We start from the raw sequence: 22,895 nt of genomic DNA, 5'->3' as shown, positions 1-22,895 counted from the left end.
GACCAGGGCCACTGGCCGTCTGAAAACGGAAAAGAACAGCAAGTGCAAGAACAGGCATTCCGTCCGTCCTGCCTTGCAGATTAGACCAGCTGTCAAGCCAGAGTGAAGGATCAGGCAGAGGTCTGGGAGTGGCGGAGCCAGCCTTGCAGTGGAGCTTGAGATGTAAGTAATTTCTCTGTTCTTTTTTTTGAAAAGCATGTCTAGCTTAACAGTTTTTAATAGCTTCACAATTTCTGCTGCATGGCAGGAAAGTTCTGTGATGGTTTGAAGAAACACCATCGGCGCCACCTTCTTCTTGTCGTGTTTGCATTTCCTGAATATAACGCATACTTATAAGTCACTTTCACCGTGAAACACTCCTTGAAGCTTCCAGGCGTATGAATTGCTCTTTACTGAGATTCTGCCTTTAAAAGGAAATGTTTTCAGTACATTAAGCAAAGAATGAAATGGTCTTCTCAGTCCCTAAATAGATAAACTCACTTAGGTTAATATTATATAACAAATATCGCCGTGGAATCTGAGCTTCCTGTTTCTATTTTTAAATCTGGCTAAAATAAAATAAAAAAAAGAAAAACAAAAGAATCCGGCTATATTTTCCTGTTGGTCTTTAATGCTAAATAACAATTAAATGAAAGAGATTTGTGTCATATCTCTTTTCCTTACCATGATCACCAGTAAAACTAGGAACTCTCAAAACATTGGCTTTTATTGTTTCTTCGCTCTGATTTTATCTAATGGTATTATATTTACTGTTTATTTACACACTAGTCATTAGAAAACATAGGAAGACAAGAAGAAACCAAATTTAGATGAGCATCAACATTTGGATTGGTTAACTTTTTAAAAAACTGGTTCTTGTTTTCAAAAGTGAAACAAACACGATAAATACTGTAGTAAAACAGTAATGGGGATGTTTTAATCAAAACCAGTAATCCTTACACAGTTCTGCGTATATTCATTGTTCAATAAATATGTTTTGGGGCAGTTTTTTAGCAATAAGTGTGTTGGTGTATATTGAGGAAAGGAAATGTTTCAAAAGAATTGTGCATAATATTTATAAAAACCTGTCCTTAAAAACTACCAAAAATATCAGACCTTGCTTGCTTAAAATGTTTTTTAATGAAAAGGGTGATATTTCGCAAGTTTTTTACTTTTATTTTTATACCAAACAATTCAATGTAATGCATTATTTAAAAATAATGTTTGAAAGGAAAAAAGGATTTCTCATCATGTTTTTGAGAGAAATTGGGCATTTTCTGAAAATAACAGATTCGATACAGTGTCTATGGAAATGAATACTTTTCAACAGTTGACATAGCACTCCCAATTTTCTTTTTCGCATCCATATTTTTATCACTTGAACCTAGTATATGATCCACTTTTAAAATTCAGGGTCTATGGAATTCCCTGGCAGTCCAGTGGTTAGGACTTGGCACGCTCACTGCCAGGGGCCCGGGTTCAATCCCTGGTCAGGGAACTAAGATCCCATAAGCCGTGCAACGCAGCCAAAAAAAAAGAAAAAAAAAAAAAATTCAGGGTCCAGTGGCTCGTGTCTCTGTGTCAATGGAGAGAAGAGACAAACCACACAGTTCCATGGGTGTGTGATTAAGGGGGCCAGACCCGCCTAGATGGGGGTTGGAGCACCAATGATCTAATTAGCTAAACGTATAGCAAGCCATTCACAGGAAATGCTTGAAGGGTTTGCAACCATTGGTTAATAAACTCTCACAAGAACTTGTGCTGAGTAGAAAGGTGCAGTAGTTACATATTTTAGTTAAGACTTCCCACTGGCTTGCTCTCTGAGAGTCTTTGTCCCACATTCCATGACTATGTTAACAGCAGCAGCAATCAACCAATGTTGTCCTTATTTTAAAATCTAATTTATAAGCCATTTCTTTTTTTAAAAAAAAAAAAGTGTTCTGATGCTTGTGCATAATAGAACTCACTTCGTTCCTTTTGTTTCCTGTTCATCTAGCGTGAGGTTTCTATACACACTTGAGGTTAGAGGCCACGGAGTCTAGTAATAGAATCCGAGGCATGGAACGTCATGTGAGTAGGAACTTGACCCTGGAGTGGGAAATGAAACTGTAATTTCCACCATGACTCCTTAGAGTATATTTGGCTGTCTGGGTTCCAGTCTCAGTTGTTTCCTTCTGGCTCTGTGACTTTGACCAAGCTATTTAACCTCTCTGTGTCTTCATTTTCTGATAAGAAAATGGGGCCATAATATCTACCTTTACGATTATTGTAAGGATTAAATGAAATAAAACACGTAAAATACTTCAAACAGTACCTGGTACAAAAGAAGCACTTATTAAATATTATTAATCATTGAAAAATATGTGTAGTTCCTAATTTCAGTCATTTTTCAACACACATGGAACTCCCACATTTCTTATTTGAAAGTACATTGCCTCTTATCGATGACCGTTTTCCATAGTTAGCTAGATTAGCCCTGGGAACACAGGGCTGAGGGGCAATAAAGGTGTGTGTAGTAAAATGTGAATACAATAACATCTGTTCTCTATCTAGTAGTCTGAACTCTCTTGGGAGTCAAGAGTTGTATATTTGACAAGTTAAGTCTGAGGTGTCTGTTAGCTATTCAGGTAGAGCTATTCAAGTGAGATGCTGGATACACGAGCCTGAAGCTCAGGGAAGGGTTTGGAAGCTGGTTAGTCATCAGCATATAGATAATACTGAAATCCAGGGGTCAGCATGCAATCGCCAAGGGAGTGGACATACAGAGAGAAGAGAGCCAGGCGCCAAGCCAGGGGCATGCAACACTCAGGGAAGACGAGAAGATGTCAGCCAGATACTAAGAATGAGTCGGCGTTGAGGTAGCAAGAAAAACAGGAGCATGTGGTGTCAAGGAAGAACAGAAAGGTCTTTGCTCAGGAAGGAGGGAGCTGGCAACCATGCTGAATGCTGGTGAGAAGTCAAGCAAGATGAGATGAGACATTAACCATTGATTTTGGCGCATTTTGGGGGGTGGGAGTCACTGGGAATCTGATAACAATCACGCCAGTGGAATGACCCTAAGAACAGCCGGCTTAGAGGGGCTTAAAAAATCTAACATAAAACAGGCACTGGGCTCTCTGTATACTTACAGATTTGCTTGCAAAAGCTTGGTTTTTAATTTCTTTTATGGTTAACTGATGTGGACCTATAAGAGGTCTGAGGTAGGCAAGGACTGTCATCCATGAATCTAGCCTACTAAAGATTCGTGAAGGATGTGAAGACAGTTTAAGAGATGAGGGTGGTTTCTTAGCAGATGAGAAATAGAAAACACTCCTGACACAGGGGGCAACATAAGCAGCACGAGGGAGGCATCACACACACACACACACACACACACACACAAGAAGACAATACACACACACACACACACACACACACACACACATCCATCAGGACTTGTTCTAACAATATTCCCTGATGCCTTTCCATTCCAGTTTTGATCCATTTCCCATAAAATGATCACTTCTCATTTGCATTTCTGAACTGCCTGGGCTCCAAGGTCATTAGGAAGCCAGGATCTTCTCTGTGTCCAGGAGCTTTACAGGATTCCTTTGGAGTCATGCCTAGTCACCATTTCATGGGTATTCAGTTTAGCCCAAATTGTGTTGCCCATATTATCCACTAGAGTTCTGCTCTTGTCACAAAAATAACCTTCAATGAGTCATCGATGAGGTCAGGAGGGCTTCTTTTCAAATAAAATTCTTATGTTAGAATAGTTATAGACTTACAGAAAAATTGTGAAGATAGCACAGAGAGTTACCATATACCCTGCACCCAGTCTCCCCTATTATTAACATCTTACATTACTGTATTATACATGTGTCACAATTAATGAACCAATATTGATACATTATTATTATTTTAACTGATATCTATATTTTATTCAGATTTTCTTAGATACCTAATGTCCTTTTTCTGTTCCAGGATCCCATATTACCTTTAGTTGTAGGCACGTAAAACCCTAAAAAATCTTCCAAGAAAGCAACAAGGTTCAAATTACCTTTGGTTCCAATATTTGTAACTAAAACCACTAAAGGAAAAATTTAACTCTTACTTGTCTAAAATCTAATGGTTGAATACAGATGAAAGGAAAAAGCTTAAGGCTTACATCTTAAGGAAATAGTTTAAGGTATTTTATGGGCTGTAATAATGTACAACTGTAAGTGGAGGACCTAATTCCCTTTTTATTGTCCTGGAAGCAGGTAATTAAAATATTAAAGGTCTGCCAGCATGTTTTTGTTTCTCATCTCCTAGCAAAGGGATTACTCTGACTTATTTTCCTTGGCAACCTCACATTCATATAATACAGGCCCAGTAATTTGAGCAAAGCTCTCCCTGAATTAGTTCCACAAGACTGGATGCTTAAATGTTAGATTGTGGGGAAGTTTGCAGCACGGGTTATTATAATCCCTCAACGGAGAGCAATTAAGGCAATGGCTTCTGATGCCCACAAATATCTGTGAGATCAATATATACTAACTCAGCTCATGCTTCCCTTAAGCCTGGGGAAGCCATGTGGAGTGAGGTAGAAGGACGGTGATCTGGGGTCCTGACTCGGGGCTCATGGTCCCTATCCTAGGTGAGTGTGTTTCACCCTTTGTCCCCATCAGTTTCACAGAAAAGCTCCAAGGCAACTGCAAACTTAGACGATGCTCACTGGTAAAGTCACAAGAGGTTGGGGATGCCTCATGGGTCTTTTGCCAGATGTCATTCGATGACCTTCAAGGAGATTCACAGGCAAGGCATAAGATATTGAGCTTAAATTGCCACCCTCTCACCAGTACACAAAATCTCCTTATACTTCCTCTGTCATGGCTGAGCCACATGCTGAAATTCCTGCTAAAGAAGATGGATTTTGCTTGCTAATTTGATATGATACACTCCACAATTCCAGGAGGTAAAAGGTAAAAGAGGAAGTAAAGGATCAATAACATGCCTCTCTGACTTAGCTAATATAGGGATTTATTTGGATAATATAAATATTTACGGAGTGCCTCTATGAGTCAGGCGCTAAGGACTGGGGAAACCATGGTCAACGTGAAGACCAGGGCTGTGTCACATCAGAAATCTGACTGACACGACATACCAGCAGCAATTGTTCCAGCATCCAATAGACAAACTAGTGGGGGAAATCAACATTCAATTAAGCTGAATGCTTTCAAAACATAAAACGTCTGCTTTTCAGTTAGTTCTTTTAAAAAATAGCTTTAGAGATATGGGAACATATGTATATGTATAACTGATTTACTTTGTTATAAAGCAGAAACTAACACACCATTGTAAAGCAATTATACTCCAATAAAGATGTTTTAAAAAGTAGCTTTATATATATATATATATACACACACACATATATATAAAAATAAAGCTATTTTTAAAAAATATTTATTTATTTTTATTTATTTATTTTCTTGGCTGCATCAGGTCTGAGTTGTGGCACGTGGGATCTTTGTTGCGGTGCTCGGTTTTCTCTCTAGTTGTGGCACACGAACTCAGTAGTTGTGGCGCAAGGGCTTAGGTGCCCTGCAGCGTGTGGTATCTTAGTTCCCCGACCAGGGATCGAACCTGCGTCCCCTGAATTGGAAGGCGGATTCTTTACCACTGGACCACCAGGGGAGTCCCCAGTTAGTTCTTAATTATCTTAGTCTAGATGCTTTTGAGCACTTTAGTTCATTTCTATCATTAACTATGTTTAATCTGAAAGCAGTAATCCAATTGATACTTGAAGAGATCCTGGCTTCACCAACCAGTGGGCACAAATAAGGTTTAATTAACACCAATCACTTGTATCTGGTTGGTTTGTGCTCCCATCTACCTGATACAGGTCCTTGCTTCCTTCCCACCCCCGTGTCTACACAATAGAGTCTCCTCTAATTATTTCTTGGGGTCCCCAGGAGTGCCTCACCTGTATTCACAAACGGTCTTCTCATGTGCCTCTGTCCCCAGCTGCCATTGGATGTTGACTGCCCCCCACATGCTGCTGCCATGGGGCTCCTTGTTAACTTGTAGCCTGGAGAGCAGTGTCTGGAGACATCCCAGTCTGTCCTCCAGGAGAGGCCAAATGATGCTATCTGCCCCTCATCCCTCGCTGTGCCAGAGCTGGGCTGCCCTCAGTGCAGAAGTGGGGAGAATGACTCTGTCCCCTGCTCAGTGTCACACTTTCTCACCTGGGCAGGGGCCACTGTGCCCCGCATCTCCAAGTTCTTGAGAGCCGTCCATGCAGTATCTGCCTACAACTCCACTGGACTCAGCCCAAGGCTTTAATTAGTCTGGGTTAAGAAGAGGCAAGTGCTGTCCCATCCCTCCACTCATTCCTGCCCCAGACCCTCACACATCATCTTTACTCTTCCTTCTTTTTTCTCAACAATTCCACATATGCAAAAAACCACTTGGATACGGTCAGCCCCTGAACTCGTGAGACGTGTCCAGATGCATCTGTTCAGACTGGGCTGGGTCCAATACAGAGTGGCTACTCTATGACAGCTCTGAGCTTGGTACTACAGAAGAATGGAAAGGAGTTTAGGACATTGTTACCCTAAGAGCTTATGATCCAGTCTAGTGAGAGTGATAAGACACGTGACACAACTAGTGAATACTGCAGGGCTGTAAATAAAGACGAGCTAGTGTGTTTGATCCAAAAGTGGTTTGATTGGGTGGTTTTGTTTCCCCATAATTTCTGTATTCCTTTCCTATCACCATTCTAACAAATTCCCACAAACTTAGTGGCTTAAAACAACACACATTTATTCTTTCACATTTCTGGAGGGCAGAAGTCCAAAATCAGTCTGACTGGGCTAAATTCAAGGTATTGGCAGGGCTAATCCTTCTGGAGACTCCAAGGGAGAATCCATTTCTTGCCTCTTCCAGCTTCTAGAGGCTGCTGGCATTCCTTGGCTTATGGCCACATCGCTCCAATCTCTGCTTCTGATGTCACTTTTTCTTCTCTCTCTCTTCCTGCATCCCTCTTAGAAGGACCTTCGTGATTACGTTGGGCCTACCCAGATAATCCAGGATAATTTCCCCATCTCAAGATCTTTAACTTAATCACGTATGTAAAATCCTCCTTGCTTTGTAAGGTAATATTCATAGGTTCTAAGGATAAGGATATGGATATCTTTAGGGGCCGTTATTCAGCCCACCACAATATCCAGCAAGCACAGGAGAAGATCAGAAAGAAAGTGTTTTGATCATATCCCATACTCTTGCTGTCTCTGTAAACATTTTACACACATTTAAATTAGTAGAAATGGGAATTGGACAGTTATTTCCATTTACCAGACTTGCTCACTCATAATTTCAAGGCCTCGCATTCCGCAGAATTTACAGGAGGACATTTGTAAATTAGGTTCAAGAAAATATGATACAGAAAGATCTTTTTGTTTTATGCTGAGCTTGTTCTCTGTTCCAATTTTCAATGCAAGCAGTGCATTCAATTAACCAGTACTAGGGCTTCCCTGGTGGCGCAGTGGTTGAGAATCTGCCTGCCAATGCAGGGGACACGGGTTCGAGCCCTGGTGTGGGAAGATCCCACATGCCGCGGAGCAACTAGGCCCGTGAGCCACAACTACTGAGCCTGCGCTCTGCAACAAGAGAGGCCGCGATAGTGAGAGGCCTGCGCACCTCATGAAGAGTGGCCCCCGCTCGCCGCAACTAGAGAAAGCCCTCGCACAGAAACGAAGACCCAACACAGCCAAAAATAAATATAAAAATAAATTAAAAAAAAAAAAGACCTAAAGAAGAAATACATGGTGAATATCTTAAAAAAAAAAAATTAACCATTACTTTAGATTTTGGGGAAGGTGGCTTTTGGGATGTCCTAATATCCCCAATATATATATATTCCTATTATCACTATAATTCTGACATTACAAAATACCATAGTTTATGAATAGTACTATAGTACTCTGTGTATTATAGTTGCTTATGAGTAGTAGTAATAGTACTTATGAACAGCACTAATAGACTATATATTATGACATGCACCTTGCTTTACTCGTATTATAGCCTTGTGTGGTAGGTATTATCATTCCCATGCCATATTGAGAAAAATGACTCAGAAAAGCTCTTTGGCCCAAAAATATTCAGTGAGTTTAACAATCACAAAAATGCTTTAAATTGTGTCCCCTGAAGACCCGAATTGCATGCTTGAAGCTAATTTGGCCTAAATTCCAACTTATGGAGACATGAACTTGTATTTCCTCTTTTTCTAGATGAGGAAATCTATCAGATGATAGCAAAGAGTGTAGGTCTTACTGTATAAATCAAATGAGAAATTGACCCCATCAGAATCACAGCGAACCCCGTTTCCTGCCTCTCAACGATGAACCACGTGAACTTCGATGAAGGGGAAGTGATTTTTGTCAACAGAGACTTTACAAGGCGGTGACTTCAGAATCACTTGGAAGGGTGTGTGAAAATTCAGTGGCTCGTACCAGGGATGGGAGTGTGCCGTTGTGGAATGTGAAGAAGAAAGAAAAGACAACACTTATCCTAGTAAGAAAACATGGGGGAGAAACCCAAATTAGCTTTCAACATTATAAGCTTTGAAATATTAAGCAATAAGAACATTATTCCTGTTTCCAATACCATCTTACGTAGTGCTTCTCTCTAAACTGTCTCCTGCAGTGCACTTGTGGAGCAGAGCCAAGGAAAAGGAAAATGCTAAAAATCTTTTTTTTTTCAAAAAATCATTCTCAAGGTCCTCCACCTAAAGCCTTCATCCAGCATCTCTGCGAGCTTCTCACCCACAGAACACAGAGTAGCCAACATTTCCTCCCTGGCCTCCATGGGAAGGGTGATTGCACAGCCACAAACGAGTGGGAACTGGGCCTGAGAACAGGTGGCCACACAATTCTGGGTCCTAGAAAGGAGTCTCACCCCACACTTCTCCTGTATTTCTATTTAACCCTCACTATCCCTCTAACAAGGGGCAAGGTAGGGATAAGGCTTAAAGCGCAATCCCCTTGGGCAAGAATGTGTTTACTTAAGTCTGTATTAAGGCTTAACCAAGTGATATTAGACCCCTGTACGAGTGGGGTTTCAGCACCAGGCATCTGTAAAGAGTGGATGAGGGGATGACCAAGGAACTAAGAGGAAGGCACAGCAAGGGGACAGCAGGGCAGGAGCCTCGACCTCATTCCCACCTCCTCAATCCCACTCTCTTGTGCCCTCTACCCCCTCAAGGATTCCAGATAGTGAAATAAATTTATCTGGAGAGCCTGGAGTTAGAAGGAGTCAGCAAATGAAGAGAGATAAACCTTCAAAGAAAATACAAAAGAAAAGCGTTTTCTCACTTAGAACTCATTGTTTTCTGGTCTCTGCCCCTCTAATTCAATCTCCACCTGGCACCTCCATGAACTTCCTTAAGCACAGATCTACATGGGTCTCCCCTGCTTACAAACCTTCAGCGCCTCACTTTTGACTCTTGCAGGGGCCTCCAAAGGGGATGTGTACATCAAAGGGAGTACACGAGCCAGTGGGGTAGAGCTGACAATACTCAAACTTCCATTTTTTTTTTTTTTTAAAACATCTTTATTGAAGTATAATTGCTTCACAATGGTGTGTTAGTTTCTGCTTTATAACAAAGTGAATCAGCTACAGATATACACACGTTCCCATATCTCCTCCCTCCCGCATCTCCCTCCCTCCCACCCTCCCCATCCCACCCCCCCAGGCGGTCACAAAGCACCGAGCTGATCTCCCTGTGCTATGCGGCTGCTTCCCACTAGCTATCTATTTTACATTTGGTAGTGTATGTATGTCCATGACACTCTCTCATCCTGTCACATCTCACCCCTCCCCCTCCCCATATCCTCAAGTCCATTCTTTAGTAGGTCTGTGTCTTTATTCCCATCTTGCCACTAGGTTCTTCATGACCTTTTTTTTTTTTTTTTTTTCCTTAGATTCCATATATATGTGTTAGCATACTGTATTTGTTTTTCTCCTTCTGACTTACTTCACTCTGTATGACAGACTCTAACTCCATCCACCTCATTACAAATACCTCCATTTCATTTCTTTTTATGGCTGAGTAATATTCCATTGTATATATGTGCCACATCTTCTTTATCCATTCATCCGATGATGGACACTTAGGTTGCTTCCATGTCCTGGCTATTGTAAATAGAGCTGCAATGAACATTTTGGTACATGACTCTTTTTGAATTATGGTTTTCTCAGAGTATATGCCCAGCAGTGGGATTGCTGGGTCGTATGGTAGTTCTAATTTTAGTTTTTTAAGGAACCTCCATACTGTTCTCCATAGTGGCTGTATCAATTTACATTCCCACCAACAGTGCAAGAGTGTTCCCTTTTCTCCACACCCTCTCCAGCATTTATTGTTTGTAGATTTTTTGATGATGGCCATTCTGACCGGTGTGAGATGATACCTCATTGTAGTTTTGATTTGCATTTCTCTAATGATTAATGATGTTGAGCATTCTTTCATGTGTCTGTTGGCCATCTGTATATCTTCTTTGGAGAAATGTCTATTTAGGTCTTCTGCCCATTTTTGGATTGGGTTGTTTGTTTTTTTGTTATTCAGCTGCATGAGCTGCTTGTATGTTTTGGAGATTAATCCTTTGTCAGTTGCTTCATTTGCAAATATTTTCTCCCATTCTGAGGGTTGTCTTTTGGTCTTGTTTATGATTTCCTTTGCTGTGCAAAAGCTTTTAAGTTTCATTAGGTCCCATTTGTTTATTTGTGTTCTTATTTCCATTTCTCTAGGAGCTGGGTCAAAAAGGATCTTGCTGTGATTTATGTCATAGAGTGTTCTGCCTATGTTTTCCTCTAAGAGTTTGATAGTGTCTGGCCTTACACTTAGGTCTTTAATCCATTTTGAGTTTATTTTTGTGTATGGTGTCAGGGTGTGTTCTAATTTCATACTTTTACATGTAGCTGTCCAATTTTCCCAGCACCACTTATTGAAGAGGCTGTTCAAACTTCCATTTTTATTTTTCGTCTCAAGTATTTAAAATTCTACTCTTCGTGTATTGTTTACAATGTAGATAGTATAATTATGGTATTTCTAATACCTTTAGAAATTAAAAATTATATCTACTGGGGAGGGGTTATATTGGTGGGGTGAAGATCAGAAGCATTTGGAGATCAAACCCCTTAGCTTGGCTGGCACAGTCCCGGCCTCATGGCCCCAAGACACGTCAAGTACTCTAGTCTGAGATTTTGCTCAAGCAACTCCTCTATATGCAGCACCTCAGCTTTCCTCACCCCATCCACTCTCTTCTCAGTCCACACAGCACCATCTCTGGGAGTCTTTCCCATTTCCTCCTGCCCAACACTTGGTCTGTGTTTTTAATAAGCACTCACGATGCACATCACCTTATAGTTAGTTGCCCAGTTGTTTGTTCCCAGAGTACATGCGATGTTCCTTGAGCAACCCATTAGACTCCAGCAGTGAGCGAGGCCATCTTAACTGCTGTCCATGTCAGCAGGCAGTGTGCGCCCTTTTTTTTTTTTTTTTTTATCCTTATAAAAGACTTCTACAGACAAGTTTATTGACCTAGATGGAACATTTTAGAAAAACATTTTCTAAATGTTTACTGTAATGTATATTTAAATTTCCAAATGATAGTTAACCCAGGATTTTACAACCAAGCCTAGAATTTTGTTACCAAATGTAATAAAAACTTTTAAAACCCTTTAACAATCAATGGTATAAGTTTCACGTTCTCCTGAATATATAAATTTGGTATACTTCACTTCTACTGATAACATTTGTATTGTTTCTAAGAGACCTTAACTTTTAATTTTCTGGAACATGTTATCGTTAAGTCACAAATAGTCTTTTTATTTTTTGGTGATAAGAATGAATAGCAGGAGCAGCATTAGTTAAACCAAATCTAATATGAAACTGACTCTTTCTTGTGAGTAAATTGGAATTTTGAAACAGTAAAACAATAAGGTTTAATATAAAGCAAAATAATTTTTTTATGTTTATGATCTGCCAATTTCCCAGAAAAAGTTTTGTGGTGACTTTAGTTATATACCAGATATATTAAAGTCACCAATGGACAACACATAGTTTACTCAGGTGCCATCTGAAAGTTTTAAAAATCTGTTGACATAATATCACTGAACTGTCCACTTTAAAATGGTTGAAATGATAAATTTTCTGTTTTGTGTATTTTACCACAATTTTTTTTAAATGTGTTGTTTCAAGATTTTTAGGTTTTATAAAGGTATTGTATTAGCATAACAATGAAAAATTTAAAAGACCATCTCTAATCTCATTATCCTATCAAGCATTGTTTACATTTTTTTTTTCACACACACACACTGTATTTTATTTTTACAGGAGATAAATAGACTGACACCAAGCATTGTAAATGGATGACCACAACAAAAGCAACAATGATTTCAATTACCAAACACGAAACACACTCATACTATGTCATAATATTGACATTCAGTCCAGTAATCCTCCAGTGTGCGCCCTTTTGATAAAATACACTCCAAGAGTATGCATACACGTCTCACTTTGTGGGATACACCTAAGATTCCAAATTGTCTCCTTTTCAGGAATTCCTCTCATTTTCGCCACCTCCAAATCTTCAAGGATTTTTGCAGGGACACACTCTGGGGATTACATTTGGGAGAGACATCCTCACTTAGCTCCACAAGTCCTGCTTCAAAGTGGGTTTCTTGGGATGCCCAGATGCTGGATTTCTTCTCCCTTTCTTCCCCGTGCTGCGTTCAGATTTATATTTCAGACTGTCTGCTTCTTGCTGGAGCAACTCATCAGTGTCTGCTTCTCTTACTTCTCCAGTTTCTTCAATTGAGTCTTTCCCTTAATTGTCTTTGCACTTTAAAAAAATCACTTCTAATTTCAAATTAAACTTACATCTGAATTAAAATTTGAAATCACTTGAGTTTTGATTGCTGTAAGGATTTGGAGAGTGTCACTCTATTTTCCCACAATCGTATGTCTTGTCTTTTGTGTTAAGACTATAGAATTCAAAGCATCATTCTTCATGACATTTCAAATCTGTTTCAGGCAAATGGTCCAAAGGCTATCCTCCTGCTGACACAATATCTCCTTACTAGTAATACCTTCTTATAAACAAAACTAGTCCAGTTTGAAACATTCCTTTTGGAGCCAAGTATAAACATTATCTGCATTTTGGGTGTAATCCTAGATTGAGAAGGAATCTGTGCGGAATTTGTTTTGAAGTAACTGATGTCTGTATCTGCTCAATTCAGGAGTCTTTGCTTTCATGCAGCTAGCTGCTACTATTAATTGCTCTCAGGATTTCTCCAACTGAGATATAAAAATAATATTTCAAATGAGTCTGAATAGGAGCTCCGGTTTCTAAACATGTTCAGTGATTCAATGATCAAAGATTTAGCGGCCATACATTGTTTTCAGCATCTTGCCTGAAAAGTTTAGGTGGACTGATACCACCTGAGCTTCTTTTGTCATGGTTGCATAAAGCTGTTCATTGTATCTCACAGCCTAGGTATGTCAGAAACTTCTAGTGCCCACAAGTACCCACATTCTCCTCTCCTCTCCTGGCAAAGTGCTGGGCTTCATTTCCAAGCTGCTTGCAGTCACATGGCTCCATGTGGCTGAGCTCTGGCCCATGAAATGTGGGCAGAAAATACTGTGGAGGGGACTCCCCTGCCGGTCCAGTGGTTAAGACTCCCCGCTTCCTCTGCAGGGTGCGCGGGTTCGATCCCTGGTCAGGGAACTAAGATCCCACCTGCCGCGCAGTGCGGCCAAAAGAAAAAAGAAAAAAAATACTGTGGAGGACCTGAGGGCCCTAGAAGCTGGCCTAAATAAATAAATAAATAAATAAAGCCTGGGTCGCTGAATGACTGTGTGGAGTGGAGCACACCCTCCCTACCTCCACCCCCCCTTTAATGGCATTAGACTGCATGTAAGGGAGGAATGAACTTTTACCCTAGTTTCACTGTGCTTTTGTCCATTAGTGGGCAGACTGCAGCATGGCATAAGCAGAATGGCCACAGATAAAACCCACACCCCCTGCCCCTCCCTATGCCTCTGGCCCTCCCTATGCCCCAACCCTAGGGGTGTGGAGCGGGCTTATATTAGGACACAGTCTGCAAATCTCAATGATGGAGCCCACAAAAAGCTGGGATGCTGAGAAAATGATCTGTCAGACGAAGTCAGAGGATTCCAGCCCCACAGGACCCCTCGACTGCCCCTTCCCACTGCCACCCCTGCCAACCTCCTACCCTGTCAATCTCTCTATCCTACTTTTGATTTAAAAAATTCTGGTTACTCTATGCTAATTACATAGGTCATTTTACTTTTAGGTTTCCCACTCAAGAAATATTTCTCTAATCAGATATTATGAACTTAGCCACTCCCAGGCAGTCCTAGGTGCAGACTTAATATCCCATACAAATTGTTATTATAATTATTATCACATTACTCTGTGATCATTGGTTCCAGTGTGTCTTTGACTGGGATATAACCCCTTGACGAAGCTCCTACTAGCTTTATTTTCTAGCACAGTGCCTAGCACAAAGCAAGCGCTCAACAAATGTTTACCGAGTGACTGAAAAAAGCATAGTTTACCAAATGTCAGTGTACCAAGACACTTCTAATTGCTTCTTATAGATATCCCAGTTCAGATTGGCTTGAGTAGGGAAAAAAACTTGGCTCACATATTTTTAAAAAATCAAGGAAGAATGTCAGGTGTGGCTTGATCTGGGTGCTGAAAAAAAGATTGTTAAGAATGTCTCTCTACTTCTTGTCTCTGTTTTCCTCTGTGTTGGCTTCATTCTCAAGCTTACCCATTCTGGACACAAGGCAGTTACCAATAGATTTGTATTTCCCATCTACAAGCTGAGCAACCCCCAGAGAAAAAAGTGTCTTTCCCAACAGTGCCCCTCCTACTGTGGGCAGAAGCAGGTCAAGGGGCAGGGGCAATGTGATGTATCTGTGCCCATTCTGCTTATGCCAGGTTGGAATTTGCCCACAGATGAATAGATACATAGTGAAAGTAGGGTGTTCATAATCCACATTCAACAAACCTAAAGAAAGAAATCCATGGTAAAGCTGAAGGAGATCCTTAAAAACTAAAAATAGAGCTACTGTATGATCCAGCAATCCCACTCCTAGGCATATATCTGGAGAAAACCATAATTCAAAAAGATACATGCACCCCAGTGTTCATTGCAGCACTATTCTCAATAGCCAAGACATGAGAGCAACCTAAATGTCCATCAACAGAGAAATGGATAAAGAAGATGTGGTACATATATACAATGGAATATTACTCAGCCATAAAAAAGAACAAAATAATGCCATTTGCAGGAACATGGATGGACCTAGAGATTGTCATATTGAGTGAAGTAAGTCAGACAAAGACAAATATCATATGATATCGTTTATATGTGGAATCTAAAAAAAAGGGTACAAATGAACTTATTTACAAAACAGAAGTAGAGTCACAGATATAGAAAACAAACTTACGGTTACCAGGGGGTAAGGGGGGGGGGAATAAATTGGGAGTTTGGGATTGACATATACACACTACTATATATAAAATAGATAACTAATAAGAACCTACTGTATAGCACAGGGAACTCTACTCAATACTCTGTAATGGTCTATATGGGAAAAGAATCTAAAAAAAGAGTGGATATATGTATATCTATAGCTGATTCAGTTTGCTGTATACCTAAAACTAACACAACATTGTAAATCAACTATACTCCAATAAAAATTTAAAAAAAAAACTGAAGGAGAAAAATGTCCAACTAGCATCTCTGTGGAAACCCCATCAGTTGGTTACCAGGGATACTTGTCCCCTTCTGTAACCCTTCATGAGGCTTCAGGCGTCTGACCTCCTTCAAGTTCCCTGATGTCCAGAAGGCAGCGCCCCCACTGCTGAGGCCCAGCCAGGACCTTGACTGCTAGGAAGTTGCTCACAAATCCCTTTGGGGATCTCCAGCTCCACTGGAGAGCTCCAGGAAATCCATATCTTTTTCCCTTCTTACCCCTTGTCTTCTTCCATGCACGCCTCTGAATGGTAACAGCACCTAAAAGAATGAGGTAGACACTTTTGTCACCAGGTTCCAGCTGATGTATAGATGCCCATCCCTCTCTTTCCCTCTAAGGCTGGGGTCAGAGCAGGTCATTGATACTGATGACAGCATTCCTAGTTCTGGGATGATGGGGTTACTGGGACATGAAGTCCTAGAAACCTCCTGTGGAATCTGGGACAGGTGATCATCTAAAATTATCTGTATTTAATAAATTATGCACTGTTCCTTACTAAGTGGGGTCCTTGCCACCACATTCTAACACAATTTAAAACTCTTAAGCCTCTCATTCAGGGAGAATTCTGGATCTACATGTTTCTCAAAGCCCTTTCTTCTACTACGAAATGAACTAATGAATAAATCCTTTAAGAAAACCCTGTGCCATGGACCTAGAGATTGTCATACTGAGTGAAGTAAGTCAGACACAGAAAGACAAATATCATATGATATTGTTTATATGTGGAATCTAAAAAAATGGTACAAATGAACCTATTTACAAAACAGAAATAGAGTTACAGATGTAGAAAACAAACTTACAGTTACCAAGGGGAAAGGTGGGGGAGGGATAAATTGGGAGATTGGGATTGACAGATACACACTACTATATGTAAAATAGATAACTAATAAGAACCTACTGCATAGCACAGGGAACTCTACTCAGTACTCTGTAATGACCTATATGGGAATAGAATCTAAAAAAGAGTGGATATATGTATATGTATAACTGATTCACTTTGCTGTACACCTGAAACTAACACAACATTGTAAATCAACTATACTCCAATAAAAATTAATTTAAAAAACCATTTGAAAAATCCATTTTTAGAAAGAATAAAAACACTACTTATACTTAAAAAAAAAAGAAGAAAGCCCTGTGCCAACTTCAAAATAAACACAAACACTATCAAACGCCTTATCCAGTCTCCTGAATGGATTTTAGCCTACCTCTCTCCTATGATCCTATATTTGTGTGTACATTCAGGAGAGCTTTCTCGGTTCAGCCTTCCTTGTCTCCCTCTTTTGCACATGAGCCCTTGGGGCAGGGTCCAGGGCTTGTTCATTTTTGTTTCTTCTGCTTGGCCTTACCTGACTCCTGCCTTTGCCTCCTTCCCCTTCCCTACTTCCATAGCCTCTGGTCCTCACACACAGGCCTGACCCACCTTGGGCTCTGGAAGCAGAATCAAGTCCCTTAGAACATAAGCTCGTTGTCTTATTCTGGGCTGTATCCCCTGGGCTAGCAAAGTGCCTGCCACCTAGTAAACTCCCAATGGGCATTTGTTGAATGAATGAATGTATTATGATTGCTGTGAACCAATGTCTTACCTTCCATTCAAGTTTACTTGGCTGAGCTGATTTTTAATCTCCCAGCACTCACTCCACCAACCTGACGATGGACTTGTGCTGCCTGCCTGTGTACCTGACCCCAGTGTTTTTAGCTCTGCCCCCCACCTTAGATTTCACATTGACTTACTCTGCCATCTTGTAGCCTCATCTTGCTCCCTGAGGGGTGCAGGTCTGCCTAGCTTCTTTCCTGCTGTCACCATCCTCTTTGGACACATGTTTAACTCCCTGGAGTGACCTTCCATCAGTCCTTTCTTACCACACTTCCTGCAGGGGGCCATCACTAGCTCTGGACTCTCCTATTCAGAGGTCTTATCCCCAGTATCCTGCCATGCCTACCACCATATGTACAGATGCACTGAACTGTATTGTTTGGTCTGTCTGTTCAGTCATCAGCTAACTCAGGAGAAATGTCCTTAGTTTTGCAAAACTGAAACCTGGTGCCCTATTTCATAATGTGAGTCTTATTCCAATCACACCATAAAAGAAGACCACACGTCTATTACGTGCCAGGCACTGTAGGGCCTTTTCCCCCAAACTGGACATCAGGGTTGCTCTTTAAATTAAACATGCATTCCTACCTTATTTAGGTCATTTAACCGTGCTTATATATTGCTTCCTTTTGGAGCCCTATAGTAAGTTATTTAATAAAGTCAATTTATAAAATTTGTTCTGGGATAGGAGTAGGTAAATCAGGATCATTGTGATTAACTGGTGTGTGATTAATCTTTTCATTGTCGAGTAACACAGTTAAAGTGGATTCTAATACTGGACTAGGAGACCAGGAGAAGTATGAATGGTCCTACAAACAGATTAATACGATTGAGGGGAGCATGTTTGTCTAGTTAGAAATTGAAGTTTACCATTAACTAAGTGTTTCACCGGTATTCATGCTGTGTTAACAGGTAGCACGTGGGTAGCTGATTCCGACAAGGAACTGTTTGTCTCCTGAATTCCAGGAAGTCAGATACTGGGGGCGGGGGGACGGATATGTGCCTGTTTAGAGAGTAGACAGGCATTCAGTACTGGCAACGGGAAGTTTGGAGGATGTGTGCACTCAGATCACTCCAAATCCCTGCCCACAGAGAGGCTGCGGTAGGTCTCCTGTCCGGCATCTGCTCTTGCTTACTTGTTGGCATGTTAGTCTCACTACCAACAGACATCACGGGGAGTTTTACAGCTCAGGTGAGCAGAGTTCATGGGATTGGCTGAGGCCTCCCAGGAGGTTCTGAGAAAAGAGCATGGCCTGCACTTGGGCTCCTAGCATTGCCTGCCTTTGCTAGAACTGCAAGAGAGAAAGTTTAAGACGGGTTATTTAGGGGGCTCCTTTTCCGGAAGCTGCACATTTCTAACGAGAGGCTGTGATAAAGCTGCACATCTTCTTTCAGGTGAGTTCCAATGAATCGGCTCGTGAAGGGGAAACTCGCTGGCCCACCCTGAGACAAGAATGGCACCACCCTCTGGGTGCAGCCTCCTTGTCATCGGTGCACTGGGCGTCTTTGCACTTGACTGCTTCGCGAGAGCTCAGCAGAACAGCACGCTGATTTTCACGAAGGAAAACACCATTCGGAAGTGCAGCTGCTCTGCGGACATCCGGGATTGTGATTACAGTTTGGCCAACCTGATGTGCAGCTGTAAAACCGTCCTGCCTCTTGCAGTCGAGCAAAGCAGCTACAATGACCACCTGACCATCTGGTTCACAGACACGTCTGCACTGGGACTCCTGTTGAACTTCACGCTGGTCCGGGACCTGAAGCTTTCTCTGTGCAGTACCAACATTCTCCCCACTGAGTACCTGGCTATTTGTGGTCTGAAGAGGCTTCGCATCAGCACCGAGGCCAAGCATCCCTCCCCAGAGCAGAGTTTACTCATCCACGATGGTGGGGAGAGAGAATCCAGAGAGAAGCCCATGTGGTTACACCAAGGCTGGCAAACCTGTATGTATATCTCCTTCTTAGATATGGCACTTTTCAACAGGGAGTCATCCTTAAAATCATATAGTATTGCAAACTCTGCCGGCATGGCCGGCAACTTCCCCTCCTTTTCCTACTTTAAAACCTTCCCAATTCTAAGCAACAAAAGCTATGTTGTCACATTCATTTACTAACATTGTAGCTGTGTCCAACCTGTGGGACCTTTGGCACATTATGGATCATTTCAGCAAGGAATCTGTGAACAAGGTCATGGGTTTTCCTATCCTCAACTTCACTTCACCCCCAGCCCCCATTCTGCCGGCCCTCTCTGCTCTGCCCATGCCCATCCATGGGAAAACAAAATAAAAAGAGCCAAAAAACCTACTTGATTCAGTCCAGAAACGTGCCTTGAGGGCCAGCTAGAGGCTATGTCCTTGCTACTGGGGGCAGGTGGAGAAATGTCAGATCAGAAGTGGAGAGACCAGTGCACCCCAGGAACCACTTAGTGGAGCTCAGCAGAGGGGATGACCCCCAAGAAAGGCGTCTTCCTTCAAAACATTGCCTTAATTTTTTTTTTTTTTTTGGCTTCATTTTGTTAGATAGGTTGGAATTCCCCTAAGTAGAGAATGATGGACTTCAGCATTCTGAGACTGTGAGCGCCACAAAATGATTAGGTTCTCTTAGATAGGTATTTTCCAAATATCTTGTTAAGAATATTCACATTGAGAAAGGGGAGTCTTGTGAGTGTGTCTAGTGAAGGAGGTTTGAAGCTTGGAGGATAGGGTGGGACCTTAGGACCAAATGAGGGCACTAGGGTCCTGAGGAAGGGATACAGAAATAAAAATTGGAAGTCACAAAAACCAAGTGCATTGGGTTCTTTCCTTAGAGCAAGGCCTAAACCCAGGGAAAGTTTTCCTCTTCTAGCCCTTCATGTCCTTCTCTTGTCTTGCCTCCTATCTTCGGCCCCGCTGTACCACTTCCCCATTTTTCCTCTCATTGTCTTCATCTCCCTCCTCCTCCTTCTCCTGCTGCAGAAATCAGAACTTAGATTAATACCAGTAGGACTATGTTTGACTACATTAGGGACTAGCCTGGGAATGTAATAGTCCCTTATAACATTACTCCCATGGGTAAATATGCCCAGATTACTAATAGATAATTAACGAAAGAACTTTTAGCACTCGGTCCATTTGGAAGTTTAAGACTGGAAAGTCAAGACACTTTGTATGATGGGGTTAACACAGAATGGTTTTATGTGCATTGATACAAGGAACTAACACAACATATTTCTTTTTTAATTAAATTGACTTGGGGATTCCCTGGTGGTCCAGGTTAGGATGCCGCAGTCTCACACCTGAGGGCCCGGGTTCAATCCCTGGTTGGGGAAGGAGGATCCTGCAAGCCATGTGGCACAGCCAAAAAAATAAAAAATAAATACATTTTAAAATTAATTAGTTAATTAATTAAACTGACTCATCATTGTACGAAGAAAATCTTCTCTCCCAGAGACCCAACTAACCATTAAAGTGGAATATAAAGAATCTATGGCAATTATGGTATAAATGTCTAAATTCAGAGTGCAAAGAATTTGAAACATTACTGAATTTATGATATCATAATAAGAAATAGTTTTATTATGAAATGACAGGCTGTCTTGGAATTGACGTCTTTATATCACATTCCTCACATTTTTCTCTTAACTTTAACACAGGGTAACTGAAATAACCTGAAATGTCTACATTAGCTTAATTGGTGGGGGATTTGGCCATTCGGGCTAATTAGCATGCATCTATAATGTCAGTGTTTAAATTAGGCCAAAACTAAGACCAAAATATGAATTCTAATAGAAAAATGTAATGACCTCATTACTGACATTGTATTTGAGAGGTAAGATTAAAGTGATGGAAAAAGACAAAGAAGAAAAAAAGAGCGAGAAAGAATGCCAAGAAGGATACAAGTGAAAAGATTAATAATAAATATATTTACTGTCATTAGTTACTGAAAATGTAACAAATTGAATTTTAATAGATTTTTATTAATAAAGTATAACATTAACTGATGTTAGACATTATGAGCATCTTAATGTGCATATCTTCCATTTGGTGGCTTTTAATAGTTTCAGAGCCATTTCACATGTGTTTTAAGTGATTCTTATAAGAAATAATTGTGGGTCAATGGGACTTAAATCAATAGAGGAGGAAAGCTAATTAAGTTATAAATCAAGCCTGAGGTTGCCAGGTTTCTAGACTGAAATGCGGTTCAGGTTGTGCTGACAGAGGACAAATAAGCATATACATGGGGAAACATGGCATTTGGTGCTCAATCACAAGGTTGGGAGGACAATAGGGAGTGGTGGGGATTGTGGCAAGCTGAGCATGCACATCCAACTGAAGGGTCCACAGCAGTGCAAGCTGGCTGAGTGTCACTGCCATGGGAGAATACAGCAGGGCCAGATCTGATCCTTCAAGGGAATTAGGAACTCCAGGTGATTTGTAAATGTTGGCACATTATTCTGTTTTTTGTTTGTTGCTTTAAATACCACTCTGTGGGTCAAACTATGTCAGTGGTCCCCATGGTGTCTGGGACTAGCCATTTGTCACCTCTGACCAGTGGTGTGCTAGTAAAAGTTTAACCGCCAGCTCTCCCCCCGAAAGTCTGTGTGTAGATATAAATGTGCATAAGTTTATTATAAATTTTATTGATAGAAAGGATGTGCAGCACACAATTTACAAATGATAATAAAATGTGTAATGCTCTTTATTATAAACTCTGTACGCAATTAACTCTCAAAGAATGCTTTAGTTGATTTTTGCCAAAATCTTGTATCCAAAGCCAACCTAGGGCGGCAATTGATGAGCAAGTATAATTCTGGCATAAGTGTTCGTTGATATTTTCATTTATTTTAGGAGTAAGAGGAAAGTTAAACAATAAAGATGTATGTGGGAATGTCACTTGTTAGTCAATGATGTAAGCAACTTCTTTGCTGAATCAAATAATAGGTTTCAAATACTGGAGGAAATGTTCCTCAATTTAGGGGACTAGTCACAATGTAAGGGCTACAGACATGATACATTTTTAAGTTTAGTCTGCACTGTTAACATTTTTCCCATCACACTCAACAAAATAAATAAAACCCTGATATGTAGTGTTTTAAAAGACATTTTAAAGACCTATTTCTTAGCTTTATCCACTGAGAGGGCCAAGAAGCAATGACACTCCTGTAGCAAAAAGCACACCGATACCTACATTTTGGTTCCTCAAAACCATTCCCCATTAAAACAAACAAAAAAACAACAACAAAGAAAATAGGACCCCGGGACTTCAACACAGGGAGCCCGGGTTCGATCCCTGGTCGGAGAACTAGATCCTGCATGCCGCCACTAAGAGTCCGCATGCTGCAACTAAGTCTGCACGCTGCAACTAAAAGATCCCACAGGCCGCAACTAAGACCTGGTGCAGCCTAAATAAATAAATAAATAAATAAATAAATAAATAAATATTTTTTAAAAAGAAAATAGGGCCTTGAAGAAATAACTGATTCCACAGGGCTAGGGCAGCAAATATTTAAGGGTGAGCCTGGAACATCTTAAT

The 22,895-nt window shown here is 40.8% G+C and overlaps 1 protein-coding gene across 1 annotated transcript; it reads left to right on the top strand.

Annotated features, from left to right (window-relative positions):
• EPCIP (exosomal polycystin 1 interacting protein) lies at nucleotides 1–22,218 on the top strand. Its single transcript, XM_068546984.1, has 2 exons — nucleotides 1–162; nucleotides 18,780–22,218. Exon 2 carries the CDS (start codon nucleotides 18,839–18,841, stop codon nucleotides 19,496–19,498), a length of 660 nt encoding a protein of 219 aa, XP_068403085.1. The 5' UTR covers nucleotides 1–162; nucleotides 18,780–18,838; the 3' UTR covers nucleotides 19,499–22,218.
• Nucleotides 22,219–22,895: the final 677 nt, after the last annotated feature.

The sequence above is a fragment of the Eschrichtius robustus genome, chromosome 6, assembly GCF_028021215.1.
Source record: "Eschrichtius robustus isolate mEscRob2 chromosome 6, mEscRob2.pri, whole genome shotgun sequence".
Lineage (NCBI taxonomy): Eukaryota > Metazoa > Chordata > Mammalia > Artiodactyla > Eschrichtiidae > Eschrichtius > Eschrichtius robustus.
Note: the sequence above shows the minus strand (reverse complement) of the source record. Positions and strands in the feature narration are given on the sequence as shown.

Excerpts from the sequence above, each read along its gene's own strand:
- EPCIP (XM_068546984.1), top strand. The coding sequence starts at position 18,839 with ATGGCACCACCCTCTGGGTGCAGCCTCCTTGTCATCGGTGCACTGGGC.